This window comes from Oncorhynchus nerka, linkage group LG18, assembly GCF_034236695.1.
Source record: "Oncorhynchus nerka isolate Pitt River linkage group LG18, Oner_Uvic_2.0, whole genome shotgun sequence".
NCBI lineage: Eukaryota > Metazoa > Chordata > Actinopteri > Salmoniformes > Salmonidae > Oncorhynchus > Oncorhynchus nerka.
In genome coordinates this window covers 59358873-59382413 of record NC_088413.1, presented here as the reverse complement: position 1 = coordinate 59382413, position 23541 = coordinate 59358873, and the positions used below count along the sequence as shown (strand labels likewise).

The 23541-nt window shown below is 46.9% G+C and overlaps 1 protein-coding gene across 1 annotated transcript in view; it reads right to left on the bottom strand.

Annotated features, from left to right (window-relative positions):
* Positions 1 to 6529: 6529 nt before the first annotated feature.
* The window catches only part of LOC115146237 (protein lin-52 homolog), a 33382-nt gene continuing 16370 nt past the window's right edge, over positions 6530 to 23541 (bottom strand). The window contains exon 6 of the mRNA XM_029688197.2: positions 6530 to 7347. Coding sequence (XP_029544057.1) covers positions 7292 to 7347 — 56 coding nt within the window. The 3' untranslated portion in view covers positions 6530 to 7291. The remainder of the gene's footprint in view (positions 7348 to 23541) is intronic.

Below are 23541 nucleotides of genomic sequence, written 5' to 3'. Positions count from 1 at the left end.
CGTGTAGTCCACTTGTCATTCCAATCTCCTTTGCATTAGCGTAGCCTCTTCTGTAGCCTGTCAACTATGTGTCTGTCTATCCCTGTTCTCTCCTCTCTGCACAGACCATACAAACGCTCCACACCGCGTGGCCGCGGCCACCCTAATCTGGTGGTCCCAGCGCGCACGACCCACGTGGAGTTCCAGGTCTCCGGTAGCCTCTGGAACTGCCGATCTGCGGCCAACAAGGCAGAGTTCATCTCAGCCTATGCCTCCCTCCAGTCCCTCGACTTCTTGGCACTGACGGAAACATGGATCACCACAGATAACACTGCTACTCCTACTGCTCTCTCTTCGTCCGCCCACGTGTTCTCGCACACCCCGAGAGCTTCTGGTCAGCGGGGTGGTGGCACCGGGATCCTCATCTCTCCCAAGTGGTCATTCTCTCTTTCTCCCCTTACCCATCTGTCTATCGCCTCCTTTGAATTCCATGCTGTCACAGTTACCAGCCCTTTCAAGCTTAACATCCTTATCATTTATCGCCCTCCAGGTTCCCTCGGAGAGTTCATCAATGAGCTTGATGCCTTGATAAGCTCCTTTCCTGAGGACGGCTCACCTCTCACAGTTCTGGGCGACTTTAACCTCCCCACGTCTACCTTTGACTCATTCCTCTCTGCCTCCTTCTTTCCACTCCTCTCCTCTTTTGACCTCACCCTCTCACCTTCCCCCTACTCACAAGGCAGGCAATACGCTCGACCTCATCTTTACTAGATGCTGTTCTTCCACTAACCTCATTGCAACTCCTCCAAGTCTCCGACCACTACCTTGTATCCTTTTCCCTCTCGCTCTCATCCAACACTTCCCACACTGCCCCTACTGGATGGTATCGCGCCGTCCCAACCTTCGCTCTCTCTCCCCGCTACTCTCTCCTCTTCCATCCTATCATCTCTTCCCTCTGCTCAAACCTTCTCCAACCTATCTCCTGATTCTGCCTCCTCAACGCTCCTCTCCTCCCTTTCTGCATCCTTTGACTCTCTATGTCCCCTATCCTCCAGGCCGGCTCGGTCCTCCCCTCCCGCTCCATGGCTCGACGACTCATTGCGAGCTCACAGAACAGGGCTCCGGGCAGCCGAGCGGAAATGGAGGAAAACCGCCTCCCTGCGGACCTGGCATCCTTTCACTCCCTCCTCTCTACATTTTCCTCCTCTGTCTCTGCTGCTAAAGCCACTTTCTACCACTCTAAATTCCAAGCATCTGCCTCTAACCCTAGGAAGCTCTTTGCCACCTTCTCCTCCCTCCTGAATCCTCCTCCCCCTCCCCCCTCCTCTCTGCAGATGACTTCGTCAACCATTTTGAAAAGAAGGTCGACGACATCTGATCCTCGTTGCTAAGTCAAACGACACCGCTGGTTCTGCTCACACTGCCCTACCCTGTGCTCTGACCTCTTTCTCCCCTCTCTCTCCAGATGAAATCTCGCGTCTTGTGACGGCCGGCCGCCCAACAACCTGCCCGCTTGACCCTATCCCCTCCTCTCTTCTCCAGACCATTTCCGGAGACCTTCTCCCTTACCTCACCTCGCTCATCAACTCATCCCTGACCGCTGGCTACGTCCCTTCCGTCTTCAAGAGAGCGAGAGTTGCACCCCTTCTGAAAAAACCTACACTCGATCCCTCCGATGTCAACAACTACAGACCAGTATCCCTTCTTTCTTTTCTCTCCAAAACTCTTGAACGTGCCGTCCTTGGCCAGCTCTCCCGCTATCTCTCTCAGAATGACCTTCTTGATCCAAATCAGTCAGGTTTCAAGACTAGTCATTCAACTGAGACTGCTCTTCTCTGTATCACGGAGTCTCTCTCCTCTGCTCTCATCCTTCTAGACCTATCGGCTGCCTTCGATACTGTGAACCATCAGATCCTCCTCTCCACCCTCTCCGAGTTGGGCATCTCCGGCGCGGCCCACGCTTGGATTGCATCCTACCTGACAGGTCGCTCCTACCAGGTGGCGTGGCGAGAATCTGTCTCCTCACCACGTGCTCTCACCACTGGTGTCCCCCAGGGCTCTGTTCTAGGCCCTCTCCTATTCTCGCTATACACCAAGTCACTTGGCTCTGTCATAACCTCACATGGTCTCTCCTATCATTGCTATGCAGACGACACACAATTAATCTTCTCCTTTCCCCCTTCTGATGACCAGGTGGCGAATCGCATCTCTGCATGTCTGGCAGACATATCAGTGTGGATGACGGATCACCACCTCAAGCTGAACCTCGGCAAGACGGAGCTGCTCTTCCTCCCGGGGAAGGACTGCCCGTTCCATGATCTCGCCATCACGGTTGACAACTCCATTGTGTCCTCCTCCCAGAGCGCTAAGAACCTTGGCGTGATCCTGGACAACACCCTGTCGTTCTCAAATAACATCAAGGCGGTGGCCCGTTCCTGTAGGTTCATGCTCTACAACATCCGCAGAGTACGACCCTGCCTCACACAGGAAGCGGCGCAGGTCCTAATCCAGGCACTTGTCATCTCCCGTCTGGATTACTGCAACTCGCTGTTGGCTGGGCTCCCTGCCTGTGCCATTAAACCCTACAACTCATCCAGAACGCCGCAGCCCGTCTGGTGTTCAACCTTCCCAAGTTCTCTCACGTCACCCCGCTCCTCCGCTCTCTCCACTGGCTTCCAGTTGAAGCTCGCATCCGCTACAAGACCATGGTGCTTGCCTACGGAGCTGTGAGGGGAACGGCACCTCAGTACCTCCAGGCTCTGATCAGGCCCTACACCCAAACAAGGGCACTGCGTTCATCCACCTCTGGCCTGCTCGCCTCCCTACCACTGAGGAAGTACAGTTCCCGCTCAGCCCAGTCAAAACTGTTCGCTGCTCTGGCCCCCCAATGGTGGAACAAACTCCCTCACGACGCCAGGACAGCGGAGTCAATCACCACCTTCACCACCTGCTTAAATTCCTGCCCATCAGTCGATGCTGCACATCCACTCCCCTAACCCCATCCTGCCCGTCACAGGAGTCTCCAACACACACAGGAAAACACACACGCTGTCTGGGAATGGGGAAATGATATATATATATATATACACACACACAATACAGTACCAGTCAAAAGTTTGGACGCACCTACTCACTCAAGTGTTTTCTTTATTTTCTGCATTGTAAAATAATAGCGAAGACATCAAAACTATGAAATAACACATATGGAATAATGTAGTAACCAAAAAAGTGTTAAACAAATCAAAATACATGTTATATTTGAGATTCTTCAAAGTAGCCACCCTTTGCCTTGATGACAGCTTTGCACACTCTTGGCATTCTCTCAACCAGCTTCATGAGGTAGTCACAACTCCATGAGGTATTTCAATTAACAGGTGTGCCTTGTTTTAAAGTTAATTTGTGGTATTTCTTTCCTTCTTAATGCGTTTGAGCCAATCAGTTGTGTTATGAGGTAGGTAGGGTTGGTATACTGAAGATAGCCCTATTTGATAAAAGACCAAGTCCATATTATGGCAAGAACAGCTCAAATAAGCAAAGAAAAACGACAGTCCATCATTACTTTAAGACATGAAGGTCAGTCAATGTGGAACATTTCAAGAACTTGCAATGGACATTAGACCGGTGGAAATCTGTCCTTTGGTCTGATGAGTCTAAATTTGAGATTTTTGTCTTTGTGAAACGCAAAGTAGGTGAACAGATGATCTCTGCATGTGTGGTTCCCACCATTAAGCACGGAGGACGGGTGTGATGGTGTGGGGGTGCTTTGCTGGTGACACTGTCTGTGATTTATTTAGATTTCAAGGCACACTTACACAGCATGGCTACCACAGCATTCTGAAGCGATATGCCATCCCATTTGGTTTGCGCTTAGAGTGACTGTCATTTGCTTTTCAACAGGACAACAACCCAACACACCTCCAGGCTGTGTAAGAGCTATAGTGATGGTGCTGCATCAGATGACCTGGCATCCACAATCACCCGACCTCAGTTGGACTGCAGAGTGAAGGAAAAGCAGCCAACAAGTGCTCAGCATATGTGGAAACTCCTTTAAGACTGTTTGAGAGAATGTTAAGAGTGTGCAAAGCTGTCAACAAGGAAAAGGGTGGCTACTTTGAAGAATCTCAAATATAAAATATATTTGGTTTTGTCTAACACTTTTTTGGTTACTCCAAAAACACATTATTCCATATGTGTTATTTCATAGTTGTGATGTCTTCACTATTATTCTACTATGTAGAAAATAGTAAAAATAAAGAAAAACCCTTGAATGAGTAGGTGTGTCCAAACTTTTGACTAGTACTGTATATAATCGTTATTTTGTAAGAGTTGAAGCTGGGTCCGTGCGAGAGGCAGGGGGTGCAGCCACTTGGGTAGCCTCTGTCTGTGTGAATCGGAAAGACAATTAGGGGCTTATTAGCAACCTGTGGAGATGTGTAACTTGTGGAGAGTGAGAGCTCCCCAGTGCGGCCAGAGCCCCTGCGACATCTCCAGCCGGGAACAGTCCGAGACATTGTCTCACCTAATTATGCTGGACGGACTTCTTTTTGTTTACCATTCAGCATGCCTGTCTGATTCCCTTTCTGCCTGGCCGCTAGCTCCGACGTCGCTGGAAGTGTGCTAATTAGAAAAGAAATGGTCCTAGTAATTATGTCAACTCTCATTAAAAGGGACGAGAATGAGTAATATTATTTTTACGCATTGTTTTGTGTAGGGCCTCTACTTCCAATCCTCATTAAATGGAAAAATGCCCTTGTAGCGGGGAAGCACTCTCATGTCAGAGCTCCTTACATGTCCAACGCCAGAGAGGTGCTCTAACAGAGTGTCTATGGAGTGGCACATGCATGAAGTTATTGCCCTAATTAAAAGTTTGAGTCCCCCCAAAAACTGTCGCATCAAGAAACCAGTTTCTGAAGTGAATTCCATTGTATCCTAACCCATTGAAAGATGCAATTGTATCCACAGACGCACACTGAGGTTGATTTCCAATTCGGTTGATTAATAAATATGTTACTACACTAAAAGATGTAGGGCTGGGCGATATACTGTATTTTATGATATACCGGTACTGACGCACAGACCGGTTTATGTTTTTACTTTACCTCCTATAACGGTATTTGAATGTTTGGTTTGCTAAATGTGATAAGCTGTGTGTAAAGTCCATTTTTATATACTGAACAAAAATATAGACGCAACATGTAAATTGTTGGTCCCATGTAATATGAGCTGAAATAATAGATCCCATACATTTTCCATACACACAAAAGGCTTATTTCTCTTAACCATGCCAGCCCAGGACCTCCCAATCTGGATTCTTCACCTGCTGACCGGACAGCTGATTAAATTGAGGAGTATTTATGTCTCTAGTAAAGCCTTTTTGTATGGAAAAACAAATTCTGATTGGCTGGAACTGGCTCCCCAGTGGGTGCGTCTATGCCTCCCATGGCTGGGCCCTGCCCAATCATGTGAAATCCAGAGATTATGGCCTAATGAATGTATTTCAATTGACTGATTTCCTTATATGAACAGTAACTCGGTAGAATCTTTGAAATTGTTGCAAGTTGCATTTATATTTTTTGTTCAGTATCGTTTACTTTGCTACATGAGTCATCTCTCTCTGCCCTCTCCATGCCGCTTTCCACACAGACCGAACCCCGTCCCGTCACTCAAGGAGCGTATTTGTTGTTCCTCGACCACCAGAAACGCGCGTTCAGTCTGCATGGTCAATGTTGATGACGATGCTGTTTTCACTTTGCTTCTTAATATAAATCCACTAGCATTCTATAATTACACTTTCGTTTGTGTTTCTTACATCTGCAAACAGCTGGTTTGTCTTTTCTTAGGAAGTTTGGCCTAAATCTTGTTAGCCGCTAATGCTAATCACTAGTTAGTTGGCTAGCTTGCTAATAAATGTACTGTCCGAGCAAACGTAATTAGCTATACAGCCTGATAATTGCAATGATTGCGTAGACCTAAATCAGCAAGTTGTTTGTGCAACAGTGTCTTCTAAATCATAGAGGAATACATGAAGCAAGAATGTAAACTACATGAAGTAGATTAGAGAAAACGTTCAATGTAACCAAAGCTTATAGGGTTCCCTAGGAAACACTTATCAAAACGTTGGTTCCTAATCATTCTATTTCCATGATTCCAACAGTTCACCCAAGTGTTTTGCTCTAAATCACAAGTCAAATCACAATTGCAACATTTGGTTAAAAATAAAGCCTAGATTGACTACCCATATGTGTAGCTCTACTTGGCAGCGTGGAAATGATCTCAAAATCAGTGCAGGAAATGCAGAAATTTATAAATTATTTTTGGTTGAAGACCAATTTAACATTATAAAACAATCAGAATGGATAAAGACCCATTAAAATAACTTAGAATGTGTGTGTTGCAACCCTAGGGTCAAGCACTACTCATGAAGCAAATGTAAAACTTTTCTTATTAAAAAACATAAACTACAATCATACCGTCAAATTTAATTTAATTTTATACTTCGATGTGATATTTTGGTCATATCGCCCAGCTCTAAAATGATGGAGGAAAAATATTTAAAATTTTAAGACTTTATTACATAATTTTCTTCTACAAATTACCAAAATGTAAATAATGCTCCAAATACAAATAAAAAATATGAATAAATACAGAATATACACTCATTTACAAAACAGTCCTACGAGCTAGCTAAAAAGGAAATTGAAAGTGACTCACCATTTCAAATCATTATAAAAGTAAATGAAACCTTCTTTAAGGACCACAGGAGGTGAAAAGTGTTGCAGTCATTGGACTCTTAAGGACGTTACACACTTTACGCAAACGAGGCAGAGGGTGCAGCCCCTTGGACAGTGGATGGCGCTGTCCGTGTCAATTGGAAAGACAATTAGGGGCTTATTAGTGGCCTGTGGAGATTTGCAACTTGTGAGAGTGACTGCTCCCCAGCGCGGCCAGAGCCCCTGCAACATCTCAAGCTAGGAACAGTCTGAGGCATTGTCTCACCTAATTATGCAACAGGGGGTGAAAATAATGCTCCAAATACATAATGCTCTACGTACTTTGTGTGGATCAAATTCTGGAACGAATCATATACGACACTCCCCATTTGCATAGAGTGTGTAGGGTCTGTTAGAGGAGAACTCTGCAGTGAGTGAATTTAGCCCAACTGTCTCTATTTGAATGAAAAGTCCAGGAACTTGATGATGGTTGTAGTATGAGTGTATACATGAAGGCATAAGTCTGATTCTTAAATCAGTCGTCTGGGTGTTGTATTACTCTCTTTGCAGACATTACTGTGTAAAGAGCAGTCCTGGGGTCTTCACTTCTTGGGTCTCTCCAGGATGTTCAGGAACTTCCCCCTGGTCATCTCCCTGGCTGGAGAATTAACAAATGATACAATGTAAATACAAACAACTGAACATTTCAGAAATCAAACGTTTTGGAGCACCTCTTATTCAACTTGAGGTAACCTACCTAAAAACAATTGGTTAATTAAAAGTATTTCCACTCATTCTCTATATGCTTCTGGGAACTAGTGATGCACGGGTCTGCTGTTTGTTCACCTGCCCACAATTGCTAATAACCCATCCGCAACCGCCCGACTATGTGTGATAGATAAAATCCACACCCAATCCTAACCAGCAAATATAGAAAATTGTTGCCACAAAGTTGGAAGCAGAGAAACGTCTAGAATTTCATTGTATGTTGTAGCTAGGGTTGCAAAATTCCATGAACTTTCAATAAATTCCCAGTTGCAGATTTCCCAGAATAAGCAGGAAATCCAGAATTCTCCAACCATACTTTCTGGAAAACCAGGGAATTAAAAGTTCCCGGAATTTTGCAACCCTAGTCGTACAGTAGTGTTAAGATTTCCCTTCACTGGAAGTAAGAGGCCTAGCCCGAACCATGAAAAACAGTCCCAGAACATTATTCCTACTCCACCAAACTTTACAGTTGGCACTATGCATTGGGACTGGTAGCATTTTCCTGGCATCAGCCAAACCCAGATTAATTTGTTGAACTGCCAGATGGTAAAGCGGGATTCATCACGCCAGAGAAAGTGTTTCCAATGCTCCAGAGTCCAATAGCGGCGAGCTTTACACCACTCCAGCCAAAGTGCATCGCTCATGGTGATCTTAGGCTTGTGTGTGGCTGCTCGGCCATGGAAACCCATTTCATGAAGCTGCCGACGAACAGTTCTTGTGCTGACTTTGCTTTCAGAGGCAGTTTGGAACTCATTAGTGAGTGTTGCAACCAAGGACAGACGATTTATACGCACTACGCACTTCAGCAGTCAGGTTCTGTGAGCTTGTGTGGCCTACCACTTTGTGGCTGAGCTGTTGTTGCTCCTAGACATGACCATTTCACAATAACAGCACTTACAGTTGACCGGGGCAGCTCTAGCAGGGCAGAAATTTGATGAACTGGCTTGTTGGAAAGGTGACATCCTATTACGGTGCCACTTTGAAAGTCACTGAGCACTTCAGTAAGGCCATTCTATTGCCAATGTTTGTCTATGGAGATTGCATGGCTGTGTGCTCGATTTTATACACCTGTCTGCTACGGGTGTGGCTGAAATAGCCAAATCTACTAATTTGAAGGGGTGTCCACACACCTTTGTATATATAGTGTATGATTCTGCGTATAATTTCCGTCATTTGGGTAGGCTATTTGTTAGTCTATAATTAAATACATGCACCTTCTCTATTGTCATTGCCCTAGAACACTAAATAAACCCTTGCTCAACAGAATAATGTAATAGATTGATAGAACGAATGCTTCAATTTAGTTGACATTGGTAAAGTTCTCTCTGTCATCTTATTTCACGGAGCAATGCAATAACACACACACACACACAAAAAGGAAACGTTTTTCTTTACAAAACGTCCAAATGACGGCTGTCTGACTGGTTGTAACGGAAATAGAAAGCTGTGAAAACGACCCAATGTGTTTCTGATAAGATTTGAGTTCAGCTTCGATGCATATTTCATGTGGTTGAAATACGATCAGATTTTATGATGCTGATAAAGACAGCACCTCTACAGATGGTATCTGAGCATTCACATTCTCTCAAGTGTCTCAAGGGTTTCCTGGTGTCAGGAAAATAACCTCACACTCAACGTCAACAAAGCAAAGGAGATGATCGTGGACTTCAGGAAACAGCAGAGGGAGCACCCCCCTATCCACATCAACGGGACAGTAGTGGAGAAGGTGGAAAGTTTTAAAGTTCCTCAGCGTACACATCATGGACAAACTGAAATGGTCCACCCACACAGACAGTGTGGTGAAGAAGGCACAACAGCGCCTCTTCAACCTCAGGAGGCTGAAGAAATTTGGCTTGTCACCAAAAACACTCACAGACTTTTACAGATGCACAATCGAGAGCATCCTGTCGTGCTGTATCACCGCCTGGTACGGCAACTGCTCTGTCCACAACCGTAAGGCTCTCCAGAGGATAGTGAGGTCTGCACAACGCATCACCGGGGGCAAACTACCTGCCCTTCAGGACACCTACACCACCCGATGTCACAGGAAGGCCAAAAAGATCGTCAAAGACAACAACCACCCGGGCCACTGCCTGTTCACCCCGCTATCATCCAGAAGGCGAGGTCAGTACAGGTGCATCAAAGCTGGGACCGAGAAACTGAAAAACAGCTTCTATCTCAAGGCCATCAGACTGTTAAACAGCCATCACTAACATTGAGTGGCTGCTGCCAACATACAGACTTAAACTCAAGCCCTTTAATAATTAATAATGGGATGTTATAAATGTATCACTAGTCACACTTAAACAATGCCACTTTATATAATGTTTACATATCCTACATTACACATCTCATATGTATATACTGTACTCTTTACCATCTACTGCATCTTGCCTATGCCGTTCGGCCATCACTCATCCATATATTTATATGTACATATTCTTAATAGTTGTGAAATTGTTAGATTACTTGTTAGATATTACTGCACGGTCGGAACTAGAAGCACAAGCATTTCGCTACACTCGCATTAACATCTGCTAACCATGTGTATGTGACCAATAAAATTTGATTTGAAGATGCTGAAATAAATTTATTATTTTTCTCCACTCCTGTTCCCAAGTCCACATTTTGCCTACATTTGATGTCTTTTTTTACTGCAGTGATTTTTTTATTCTGCAGGAATTAATATTAAGACTATGTGAGAGGTTATAGACCTACAGAGTGTATCCAGATTTCAGTTTCCATTGAACCCATCTTAACAGTAGGCTACAGTTCCCTTGACATGCCATAGGCCTATGTGAAGACCCATTTTGTGACTGTCGAATTTATATAGCACCACACAATCATCACACACCGCTGTCATCCTCTTTTACCACTTCACCAAATCTTTCCCAAACATGACTTTTTCTGGCCCTCCCTTCTGTTAATTTTCAACTCTCCTTTCACAGCTTTTGTCTTAATGAATTAAACTTCGACAATGTCCATTTTGCCTCCATGGATTGAGATGAACTTCCCAAAAGCATTAGGTGATTGGCGTGTAGGCTATTTGGCGCACGTACAGTTAAGCTTAGGCTTATGCACTAATACCAGACAGCCTAAATTAATGAAAGAAAAACCTTCATGTAGCCTATACATATAAATTGCACAAGAATAATACATTTATAGATTTAAGGTATTGTTTTCTCTTTATTCAACCCGCCCACCACCCACATGCCTTGCAGCCACACAATATTTAATGATCCTAAACCCGTCCACCCTGCGCATATAACCGCGGGGACAACGGGTTATGAGTCAACCCGTGCGTCACTACTGGGAACACTACAAACCGTATGCTGTCAAAACATGCTTTGACCAGGGTTTTAGACTAAAACAAGCTACAGCACTCCATCTCTCAGCCCCCCACTTCAGAGCAGAACCACTTATCAATGCAAAGCATGCATTTCATTTGTGAGATGTCTAACAGGGAGGTAATTTACACCAACATCTGTTCCATTCTGGGCATGGAAAACAACCTAAGATGCAGACTAGCTACCAAAGACAATAAGCTACAATTGTGATTGCCGTCTCAAGGCAGCCAGATACAGGTATTCAAGCATCTCAGTATGTACACTACCATTCAAAAGTTTGGGGTCACTTCGAAATTTCCTTGTTTTTGAAAGAAGAGCTATTTTTCTGTCCATTAAAATAACATAAAATTGATCAGAAATACAGCGTAGACATTGTTAATGTTGTAAATTACTATTGTAGCTGGAAATGGCAGATTTTTTATGGAATAGGCCCATTATCAGCAACCATCACTCCTGTGTTCCAATGGCATGTTGTGTTAGCTTATCCAAGTTTATCATTTTAAAAGGCTAATTGGTCATTAGAAAACCCTTTTGCAATTATGTTACCACAGCTGAAAACTGTTGTTCTGATTAAAGAAGCAATAAAACTGTCCTTCTTTAGACTAGTTGAGTATCTGGAGCATCAGCATTTGTGGGTTCGATTACAGGCTCAAAATGGCCAGAAACAAAGAACTTTCTTCTGAAACTCGTCAGTCTATTCTTGTTCTGAGAAGTTAAGGCTATTCCATGCGAGAAATTGCCAAGAAACTGAAGATCTCGTACAACGCTGTGTGCTACTCCCTTCACAGAACAGCACAAACGGTCTTTAACCAGAATAAGTGTTTCTGGCCATTTCTGGCACATTTTTCCTCACTGACTGCCATTACTATACACTTACCACTGAAATACCATAGTAAGAATTGAAGACAGTGATCATATACACAGACCATAAAGGTTAGCTAGAAAAGCCTATGAACAGGGAAAAGTACTTTGTAGAGACATAATGAAAAGCCCTTGGTGGGGGTCTACAAAACAAGCTCTGCGCAATAGTTCTGGATCCGTGCCAACCCCATACTGTAGCGCGACAACAGATTGGCCCCAACTGAAGGCCTTTTGTCACTTTGCTTCTATCTGGTAAGGAGAGTATTTCAGGAGGTTTTCAGTCAACAATAGCCAGATTATGTCACAATGGAAGCTACAGGGATGTTCCTCCAGCATCAGTGTGACCCTGGAGAGGCCTCATCCAGACCCAGTAATTACTCTTTGTTCTTGGTAATAAGAGAAGAAGGCTCTTAGCACCAGCAGAGAAACAAAGCTCAGGCAGGGCCAAGAGGGGAGCAGGGATCACCTCTTCGAACCTGCACAAAAACCACCTCCTTCATACAGTTGCTAAGCATACCCACCAGGACATGAAGAGCAATACAGGCAACACATTTCAAGTGGGCAGCGGCCCTTCCATCTGGTATCTTTTTGGAAAAACATGCATACAAATACCACAGTCCCAAGCTTTCCCACCAACACAGAAGGTCCACAGTTGTAGAAGTGTCTGTCTCTGCTCGTTGAACCTGACACCAGAGCTGATGAGCAGCCTGGGTGTCTGGGTGTTTGTTGGGCTGTGCAGAGCGGTGAAGGGGTTAGCGGCTAATGAAAAACCAGGGTGGATTGTAATTTAGATGAGCCGCCCAGCCTGGAATGATAATGCCCCGGCTGAGCAAGGGCCGCTTCACCTTGAGGTGTCCATCATCAGGTTAACATGACGCTAATTGGATTGGGATTGATACATTTTGTGTGGCGCTGCTGTCTCTTCGAATAACACTAAACAAAATAATCAGAGCCCCCGGACAGACAGGCAGAGAGGGTCTTAGATCGAATGAAACAATCAGTATCAGGTGGGATGTAATGACTTAGGATGACCCAAAACAACTGGTGCACAGATATAATTTCCCTATTTGGAAGAGTTGGGCTTGGTGAGCCAAAGGCTACCACAACAGTGTTAAATATCACTAATTAGGCCTACACACTGCACAGAGATCTACACGTTAAATAGAGAAGATAGATCCAACAGCGTGATTAGTAGTCTGCTATGACCATGTATTTGATGACACTAAATAAAAAGACAAGAGTGTAGATAAAACTATAATCTAAAATTATAGATTTATCGCTGTATTGTGTTCATATACAAATGACATACTTCATGTGAATGGAGACAGGAGCTCTAGAGCCTTCAAACTCAATTCTGGACCTCAAAGCCAGTTCCACTGCATTTTCTCATTGTTGCCCTCTAGACCTGGAACACCTGTGTTCAATTAATTATCAAGCAGAACAGAAAACCAGCACGCTCCGGACATTGTAGGGTGTTTTCACACTTGGTCCTTTTCAGACATTTTTTGTGGAGTGTGAAGACTCCAAAAGGAACTCAGACACATCAAAAGAGCCCCCAAAGCGAACCAAAACTGACACCATCTCGATATGTGGTCTGAGTTCGGTTTGTTTGAATTTTGCGGTCTGGTTCCCTTATTTTTAAAATGTATTTTACTTTTACCCCTTTTTCTCCCCAGTTTCGTGATATCCAATTTGTAGTTACAGTCTTGTCCCATCACTGCAACTCCTGTACGGACTCGTGAGAGGCGAAGGTTCGAGAGCCACATGTCCTCCAAAACACCACCCCACCAAGCCGTACTTCATTTTATTTTTCACCTTTATTTAACAAGGTAGGCTAGTTGAGAACAAGTTCTCATTTGCAACTGCGACCTGGCCAAGACAAAGCAAAGTAGTGTGACACAGACAACAACACAGAGTTACACATGGAGTAAACAATAAACAAGCCAATAACACAAACAAGTCAATGACACAGTAGAGAAAAGAAAGTCTATATACAGTGTGTGCAAAAGGAATGAGGAGGTAGGCAATAAATAGGCCATAGGAGCGAATAGTTACAATTTAGCAGATTAACACTGGAGTGATAAATGAGCAGATGATGATGTGCAAGTAGAGATACTGGTGTGCAAAAGAGCAGAAAAGTAAATAAAATAAAAACAGTATGGGGATGAGGTAGGTAGATTGGGTGGGCTATTTACAGATGGACTATGTACATCTTCCGACCGCTCGCACTTCCGGGTTGGAGCGAGCGGTCGCATCTGCACTCGGTCCGCAGGTAGTATTACATTTCATTACATTTCATTATAGTACAACGGTTTGATTTGTCTAATCTTATCAATTTCTTCTTAGCTAGCTACACAGCCGTCTTTGTTTCATAGATAATTGCGTAATTATCGTATTTCGTCGTCCTAACGCAGTCTACACTGCCCTGCAGCTAGCCAGCTAGCTAACGTCCACCGTTAGCTAGTCCACCGTCTACCGATTAGCAGCACAACTATTACACTCAACTGAACGACTTGATTAGTGTAGTGTTAGCTAGCTACATAGTTGTCTTTGCTGTCTTCGTACCCAAGATAATTGTGTAGTTTAGAGTGTGTAGTTTTATGTCGTCCTTAACATAGGAGACTCTGCTAGCTAGCCAACAGCTAGCCAACGTCTACCGAACAGAACTTCTGCACTCAACAATCCGGGGTCGTATTTCGCCGCTCCACAGGTAGTATCACATTTTTCATTTCATTTCATTACAGTACAACGGCTTGATTTGTTTGATCGTAGCTAGCTACATAGCTAGCTACACAGCCGTCTTTGTATCAAAGATAATTGTGTAGTCTAGAGCGACTTCCTAGGTTAGTTAGCCAGCTATTGTCGTTCTTTTAACGCAACGTAACGTAATCAACACTGCTAGCTAGCCAGCTAGCCCCGAATAGCAGCACAGTAGAAACTATTACACTCAACGGAACGACTTGATTAGTGTAGTGTCAACAACGCAGCCAATGCCAACTAGCCTACTTAGTCAACAACGCAGCCTCTGCCAGCTAGCCTACTTCAGCAGTACTGTATCATTTTAATCATTTTAGTCAATAAGATTCTTGCTACGTAAGCTTAACTCTCTGAACACTCGTGACGTGTAGTCCACTTGTCATTCCAATCTCCTTTGCATTAGCGTAGCCTCTTGTGTAGCCTGTCAACTATGTGTCTGTCTATCCCTGTTCTCTCCTCTCTGCACAGACCATACAAACGCTCCACACCGCGTGGGGTCGCGGCCACCCTAATCTGGTGGTCCCAGCGCGCACGACCCACGTGGAGTTCCAGGTCTCCGGTAGCCTCTGGAACTGCCGATCTGCGGCCAACAAGGCAGAGTTCATCTCCGCCTATGTCTCCTCCAGTCCCTCGACTTCTTGGCACTGACGGAAACATGGATCACCACAGACAACACTGCTACTCCTACTGCTCTCTCTTCGTCTGCCCACGTGTTCTCGCACACCCCGAGAGCTTCTGGTCAGCGGGTGGTGGCACCGGGATCCTCATCTCTCCCAAGTGGTCATTCTCTTTTCTCCCTTACCCATCTGTCTATCGCCTCCTTTGAATTCCATGCTGTCACAGTTACCAGCCCTTTCAAGCTTAACATCCTTATCATTTATCGCCCTCCAGGTTCCTCGAGAGTTCATCAATGAGCTTGATGCCTTGATAAGCTCCTTCCTGAGGACGGCTCACCTCTCACAGTTCTGGGCGACTTTAACCTCCCCACGCCTACCTTTGACTCATTCCTCTCTGCCTCCTTCTTTCCACTCCTCTCCTCTTTTGACCTCACCCTCTCACCTTCCCCCCTACTCACAAGGCAGGAAATACGCTCGACCTCATCTTTACTAGATGCTGTTCTTCCACTAACCTCATTGCAACTCCCCTCCAAGTCTCCGACCACTACCTTGTATCCTTTTCCTCTCGCTCTCATCCAACACTTCCCACACTGCCCCTACTGGATGGTATCGCGCCGTCCCAACCTTCGCTTTCTCTCCCCCCGCTACTCTCTCCTCTTCCATCCTATCATCTCTTCCCTCTGCTCAAACCTTCTCCAACCTATCTCCTGATTCTGCCTCCTCAACCCTCCTCTCCTCCCTTTCTGCATCCTTTGACTCTCTATGTCCCCTATCCTCCAGGCCGGCTCGGTCCTCCCTCCCGCTCCGTGGCTCGACGACTCATTGCGAGCTCACAGAACAGGGCTCCGGGCAGCCGAGCGGAAATGGAGGAAAACTCGCCTCCCTGCGGACCTGACATCCTTTCACTCCCTCCTCTCTACATTTTCCTCTTCTCTCTCTGCTGCTAAAGCCACTTTCTACCACTCTAAATTCCAAGCATCTGCCTCTAACCCTAGGAAGCTCTTTGCAACCTTCTCCTCCTCCTGAATCCTCCTCCCCCTCCCCCTCCTCCCTCTCTGCAGATGACTTCACAACCATTTTGAAAAGAAGGTCGACGACATCCGATCCTCGTTTGCTAAGTCAAACGACACCGCTGGTTCTGCTCACACTGCCCTACCCTGTGCTCTGACCTCTTTCTCCCTCTCTCTCCAGATGAAATCTCGCGTCTTGTGACGGCCGGCCGCCCAACAACCTGCCCGCTTGACCCTATCCCCTCCTCTCTTCTCCAGACCATTTCCGGAGACCTCCTCCTTACCCTCACCTCGCTCATCAACTCATCCCTGACCGCTGGCTACGTCCCTTCCGTCTTCAAGAGAGCGAGAGTTGCACCCCTTCTGAAAAAACCTACACTCGATCCCTCCGATGTCAACAACTACAGACCAGTATCCCTTCTTTCTTTTCTCTCCAAAACTCTTGAACGTGCCGTCCTTGGCCAGCTCTCCCGCTATCTCTCTCAGAATGACCTTCTTGATCCAAATCAGTCAGGTTTCAAGACTAGTCATTCAACTGAGACTGCTCTTCTCTGTATCACGGAGGCGCTCCGCACTGCTAAAGCTAACTCTCTCTCCTCTGCTCTCATCCTTCTAGACCTATCGGCTGCCTTCGATACTGTGAACCATCAGATCCTCCTCTCCACCCTCTCCGAGTTGGGCATCTCCGGCGCGGCCCACGCTTGGATTGCGTCCTACCTGACAGGTCGCTCCTACCAGGTGGCGTGGCGAGAATCCGTCTCCACACCACGTGCTCTCACCACTGGTGTCCCCCAGGGCTCTGTTCTAGGCCCTCTCCTATTCTCGCTATACACCAAGTCACTTGGCTCTGTCATAACCTCACATGGTCTCTCCTATCATTGCTATGCAGACGACACACAATTAATCTTCCTTTCCCCTTCTGATGACCAGGGCGAATCGCATCTCTGCATGTCTGGCAGACATATCCGTGTGGATGACGGATCACCACCTCAAGCTGAACCTCGGCAAGACGGAGCTGCTCTTCCTCCCGGGAAGGACTGCCCGCTCCATGATCTCGCCATCACGGTTGACAACTCCATTGTGTCCTCCTCCCAGAGCGCTAAGAACCTTGGCGTGATCCTGGACAACACCCTGTCGTTCTCAACTAACATCAAGGCGGTGGCCCGTTCCTGTAGGTTCATGCTCTACAACATCCGCAGAGTACGACCCTGCCTCACACAGGAAGCGGCGCAGGTCCTAATCCAGGCACTTGTCATCTCCCGTCTGGATTACTGCAACTCGCTGTTGGCTGGGCTCCCTGCCTGTGCCATTAAACCCCTACAACTCATCCAGAACGCCGCAGCCCGTCTGGTGTTCAACCTTCCCAAGTTCTCTCACGTCACCCCCGCCTCCGCTCCTCCACTGGCTTCCAGTTGAAGCTCGCATCCGCTACAAGACCATGGTGCTTGCCTACGGAGCTGTGAGGGGAACGGCACCTCAGTACCTCCAGGCTCTGATCAGGCCCTACACCCAAACAAGGGCACTGCGTTCATCCACCTCTGGCCTGCTCGCCTCCCTACCACTGAGGAAGTACAGTTCCCGCTCAGCCCAGTCAAAACTGTTCGCTGCTCTGGCCCCCAATGGTGGAACAAACTCCTCACGACGCCAGGACAGCGGAGTCAATCACCACCTTCCGGAGACACCTGAAACCCCACCTCTTTAAGGAATACCCAGTCACTGGCAGCAGAGAACTGGAAGGAAAGGCGGCCAAATGAGGTGTTGGCTTTGGGGATGATCAGTGAGATATACCTGCTGGAACGTGTGCTACAGGTGGATGTTGTTATCGTGACCAGTGAACTGAGATAAGGCGGAGCTTTACCGAGCATTTACCGAGCATGACCTGGAGCCAGTGGGTCTGGCGATGAATATGTAGCGAGGGCCAGCCGACTAGAGCACACAGGTCGCAGTGGTGGGTGGTATAAGGTGATTTGGTAACAAAACGGATGGCACTGTGATAGACTGCTTCCAGTTTGCTGAGTAGAGTGTTGGAAGTTATTTTGTAGATGACATCGCCGAAGTTGAGGATCGGTAGGATAGTCAGTTTTACTAGGGTACGTTTGGCGGCGTGAGTGAAGGAGGCTTTGTTGCGAAATAGAAAGCCGATTCTAGATTTGATTTTGGATTGGAGATGTTTAATATGAGTCTGGAAGGAGAGTTTACAGTCTAGCCAGACAATTAGGTATTTATAGTTGTCCACATATTCTAGGTCGGAACCATCCAGGGTGGTGATGCTAGTCGGGCGGGCGGGTAGCGAACGGTTGAAAAGCATGCATTTGGTTTTACTAGCGTTTAAGAGCAGTTGGAGGGCACGGAAGGAGTGTTGTATGGCATTGAAGCTCGTTTGGAGGTCAGTTAGTACAGTGTCCAAGGAAGGGCCAGAAGTATACAGAATGGTGTCGTCTGCGTAGAGGTGGATCAGGGAATCGCCCGCAGCAAGAGCGACATCATTGATATATACAGAGAAAAGAGTCGGCCCGAGAATTGAACCCTGTGGTACCCCCATAGAGACTGCCAGAGGTCCGGACAACATGGCCTCAGATTTGACACACTGAACTATTTCTGTAAAGTAGTTGGTGAACCAGGTGAGGCAGTCGTCAGAAAACCCAAGGCTATTGAGTCTACCGATAAAGAATACGGTGATTGACAGAGTAGAAAGCCTTGGCCAGGTCGATGAAGACGGCTGCACAGTACTGTCTTTTATCGATGGCGGTTATGATATCGTTTAGTATCTTGAGCGTGGCTGAGGTGCACCCGTGACTGGCTCGGAAGCCGGATTGCACAGAGGTGAAGGTACGGTGGGATTCGAAATGGTCAGTGATCTGTTTATTAACTTGGCTTTTGAAGACTTTAGATAGGCAGGGCAGGATGGATATATGTCTGTAACAGTTTGGGTCTAGGGTGTCACCCCCTTTCAAGAGGGGGATGACCGCAGCAGCGGTCCGAGGGATCTCGGACGATACAAAAGAGAGGTTGAACAGGCTGCTAATAGGGGTTGCAGCAATGGTGGCGGATAGTTTTAGAAAGAGAGGGTCCAGATTGTCTAGCCCAGCTAATTTGTACTGGTCCAGGTTTTGCAGCTCTTTCAGAACATCTGCTGTCTGGATATGGGTGAAGGAGAAGCTGGGGAGGCTTGGGCGAGTAGCTGCGGGGGGATGGCGGAGCTGTTGGCCGGGGTTGGAGTAGCCAGGAGGAAGGCATGGCCAGCCGTTGAGAAATGCTTATTGAAATGTTCGATTATCATGGATTTATCAGTGGTGACGGTGCTACCTAGACTCAGTGCAGTGGGAAGCTGGGAGGAGGTGATCTTGTTCTCCATGGACTTTACAGTGTTCCAACACTTTTTGGAGTTAGAGCTACAGGATGAGAATTTCTGCGTGTATTGGTTCCTGACTTCCCTCAACAGTTTCATATCGTGGGGACTATTCGATGCTATGGCAGCACTGCTTCTTGACACACTGCTCGCTTAACCCAGAAGCCAGCCGCACCAATGTGTCGGAGGAAACACCATGGCGACCGAATTCAGCGCGCATGCGCCCGGCCCGCCACAAGGAGTCGCTAGAGTGCGATTGGACAAGGACATCCCGGTCGGCCAAACCCTCCCCTAACCTGGATGATGCTGGGCCAATTGTGTGCTGCCTCATGGGTCTCCCGGTCGCGACTGTCTGCGACACAGCCTGGGATCGAACCCGGGTCTGTAGTGACGCCGCATCTAGCACTGCACCACTCGGCAGGCCCAGTTCCCTTTTTTAGCGCAATGTGAACACAAAGCCTCCCGGGTTCCCGCGCCACACATTAGACTACTGCAACACTGTTTCTCCTGCCATAGCCCCTCACACTAGACTACTGCAACACTGTTTTCCCTGCCATAACCCCTCACACTAGACTACTGCAACACTGTTTCCCCTGCCATAACCCCTCACACTAGACTACTGCAACACTGTTTCCCCTGCCATAACCCCTCACACTAGACTACTGCAACACTGTTTCCCCTTTATTAACCCCTCACACTAGACTACTGCAACACTGTTTCCCCTGCATTAACCCCTCACACTAGACTACTGCAACACTGTTTCCCCTGCATTAACCCCTCACACTAGACTACTGCAACAATGTTTTTCCTGCCATAACCCCTCACACTAGACTACTGCAACACTGTTTCCCCTGCATTAACCCCTCACACTAGACTACTGCAACAATGTTTTTCCTGCCATAACCCCTCACACTACACTACTGCAACACTGTTTCCCCTGCATTAACCCCTCACACTAGACTACTGCAACACTGTTTCCCCTGCATTAACCCCTCACACTAGACTACTGCAACACTGTTTCCACTGCATTAACCCCTCACACTAGACTACTGCAACACTGTTTCCCCTTTATTAACCCCTCACACTAGACTACTGCAACACTGCTTCCCCTGCCATAACCCCTCGCACTAGACTACTGCAACACTGTTTCCCCTGCCATAACCCCTCACACTAGACTACTGCAACACTGTTTCCCCTGCATTAACCCCTCACACTAGACTACTGCAATACTGTTTCCCCTGCATTAACCCCTCACACTAGACTACTGCAACAATGTTTTTCCTGCCATAATCCCTCACACTAGACTACTGAAACACTGTTTCCCCTGCATTAACCCCTCACACTAGACTACTGCAACAATGTTTTTCCTGCCATAACCCCTCACACTACACTACTGCAACACTGTTTCCCCTGCATTAACCCCTCACACTAGACTACTGCAACACTGTTTCCCCTGCTATAACCCCTCACATTGGAGAGAGAAGATGATGTGCAGGTTCGTAGAAAAAACTGCTTTTGGATATTGACTACTTCCAAAATATACGTGGAGTTTTGTACTGACACGAATGTTGAGATGATTTGTTTGCAATATATTGATCTATAGGCTTCGTGTTACTAGGAAACTATGCAGCTTTTTGTTTTTTTACGTGTTATTTCTTACATTGGTACCCCAGGTCATCTTAGGTTTCATTACATACAGTCGAGCTACTGAACATAAGAGCAGCGTCAACTCACCATCAGTACGACCAAGAATATGACTTTCGCGAAGCGGATCCTGTGTTCTGCCTTTCACCCAGGATAACGGAATGGATCCCAGCCGGCGACCCAAAAAAACTACTTCGTAAAAGGGGGAAACGGAGCGGTCTTCTGGTCAGACTCCGGAGACGGGCACATCGTGCACCACTCCCTAGTATTCTTCTCGCCAATGTCCAGTCTCCTGACAACAAGGTTGATGAAATCCGAGCAAGGGTAGCATTCCAGAGGGACATCAGAGACTGTAACATTCTTTGCTTCACGGAAACATGGCTCACTGGAGAGACGCTATCGGAGTCGGTGCAGCCAGCTGGTTTCTCCACGCATCGCGCCGACAGAAACAAACATCTTTCTGGTAAGAAGAGGGGCGGGGGCGTATGCTTCATGGTTAACGTGACGTGGTGTGACCACAACAACATACAGGAACTCAAGTCCTTCTGTTCACCTGATTTAGAATTCCTCACAATCAAATGTCGACCGCATTATCTACCAAGGGAATTCTCTTCGATTATAATCACAGCCGTATATATTCCCCCCCAAGCAGACACATCGATGGCTCTGAATGAACTTTATTTGACTCTTTGCAAACTGGAATCCATATATCCGGAGGCTGCATTCATTGTAGCTGGGGATTTTAACAAGGCTAATCTGAAAACAAGACTCCCTAAATTTTATCAGCATATCGATTGCGCAACCAGGGCTGGAAAAACCTTGGATCATTGCTATTCTAACTTCCGCGGCGCATATAAGGCCCTGCCCCGCTCTCCTTTCGGAAAAGCTCACCACGACTCCATTTTGTTGATCCCTGCCTACAGACAGAAACTAAAACAAGAAGCTCCCGCGCTGAGGTCTGTTCAACGCTGGTCCGACCAATCTGATTCCACACTCCAAGACTGCTTCCATCACGTGGACTGGGATATGTTTCGTATTGCGTCAGACAACAACATTGACGAATACGATGATTCGGTGAGCGAGTTCATTAGAACGTGCGTTGAAGATGTCGTTCCCATAGCAACGATTAAAACATTCCCAAACCAGAAACCGTGGATTGATGGCAGCATTCGCGTGAAACTGAAAGCGCGAACCACTGCTTTTAATCAGGGCAAGGTGACCGGAAACATGACCAAATACAAACAGTGTAACTATTCCCTCCGCAAGGCAATCAAACAAGCTAAGCGTCAGTATAGAGACAAAGTAGAATCTCAATTCAACGGCTCAGACACAAGAGGTATGTGGCAGGGTCTACAGTCAATCACGGATTACAAAAAGAAAACCAGCCCCGTCACGGACCAGGATGTCTTGCTCCCAGGCAGACAAAATAACTTTTTTGCCCGCTTTGAGAACAACACAGTGCCACTGACACGGACCGCAACTAAAACATGCGGACTCTCCTTCACTGCAGCCGATGTGAGGAAAACATTTAAACGTGTCAACCCTCGCAAGGCTGCAGGCCCAGACGGCATCCCCAGCCGCGCCCTCAGAGCATGCGTAGACCAGCTGGCTGGTGTGTTTACGGACATATTCAATCAATCCCTATCCCAGTCTGTTGTTCCCACATGCTTCAAGAGGGCCACCATTGTTCCTGTTCCCAAGAAAGCTAAGGTTACTGAGCTTAACGACTACCGTCATCATGAAGTGCTTTGAGAGACTAGTCAAGGACCATATCACCTCCACCCTACCTGACACCCTAGACCCACTCCAATTTGCTTACCGCCCAAATAGGTCCACAGACGATGCAATCTCAACCACACTGCACACTGCCCTAACCCATCTGGACAAGAGGAATACCTATGTGAGAATGCTGTTCATCGACTACAGCTCGGCATTTAACACCATAGTGCCCTCCAAGCTCGTCATCAAGCTCGAGACCCTGGGTCTCGACCCCGCCCTGTGCAACTGGGTACTGGACTTCCTGATGGGGCGCCCCCAGGTGGTGAGGGTAGGCAACAACATCTCCACCCCGCTGATCCTCAACACTGGGGCCCCACAAGGGTGCGTTCTGAGCCCTCTCCTGTACTCCCTGTTCACCCACGACTGCGTGGCCACGCACGCCTCCAACTCAATCATCAAGTTTGCGGACGACACAACAGTGGTAGGCTTGATTACCAACAACGACGAGACGGCCTACAGGGAGGAGGTGAGGGCCCTCGGAGTGTGGTGTCAGGAAAATAACCTCACACTCAACGTCAACAAAACTAAGGAGATGATTGTGGACTTCAGGAAACAGCAGAGGGAACACCCCCCTATCCACATCGATGGAACAGTAGTGGAGAGGGTAGTAAGTTTTAAGTTCCTCGGCGTACACATCACAGACAAACTGAATTGGTCCACCCACACAGACAGCATCGTGAAGAAGGCGCAGCAGCGCCTCTTCAACCTCAGGAGGCTGAA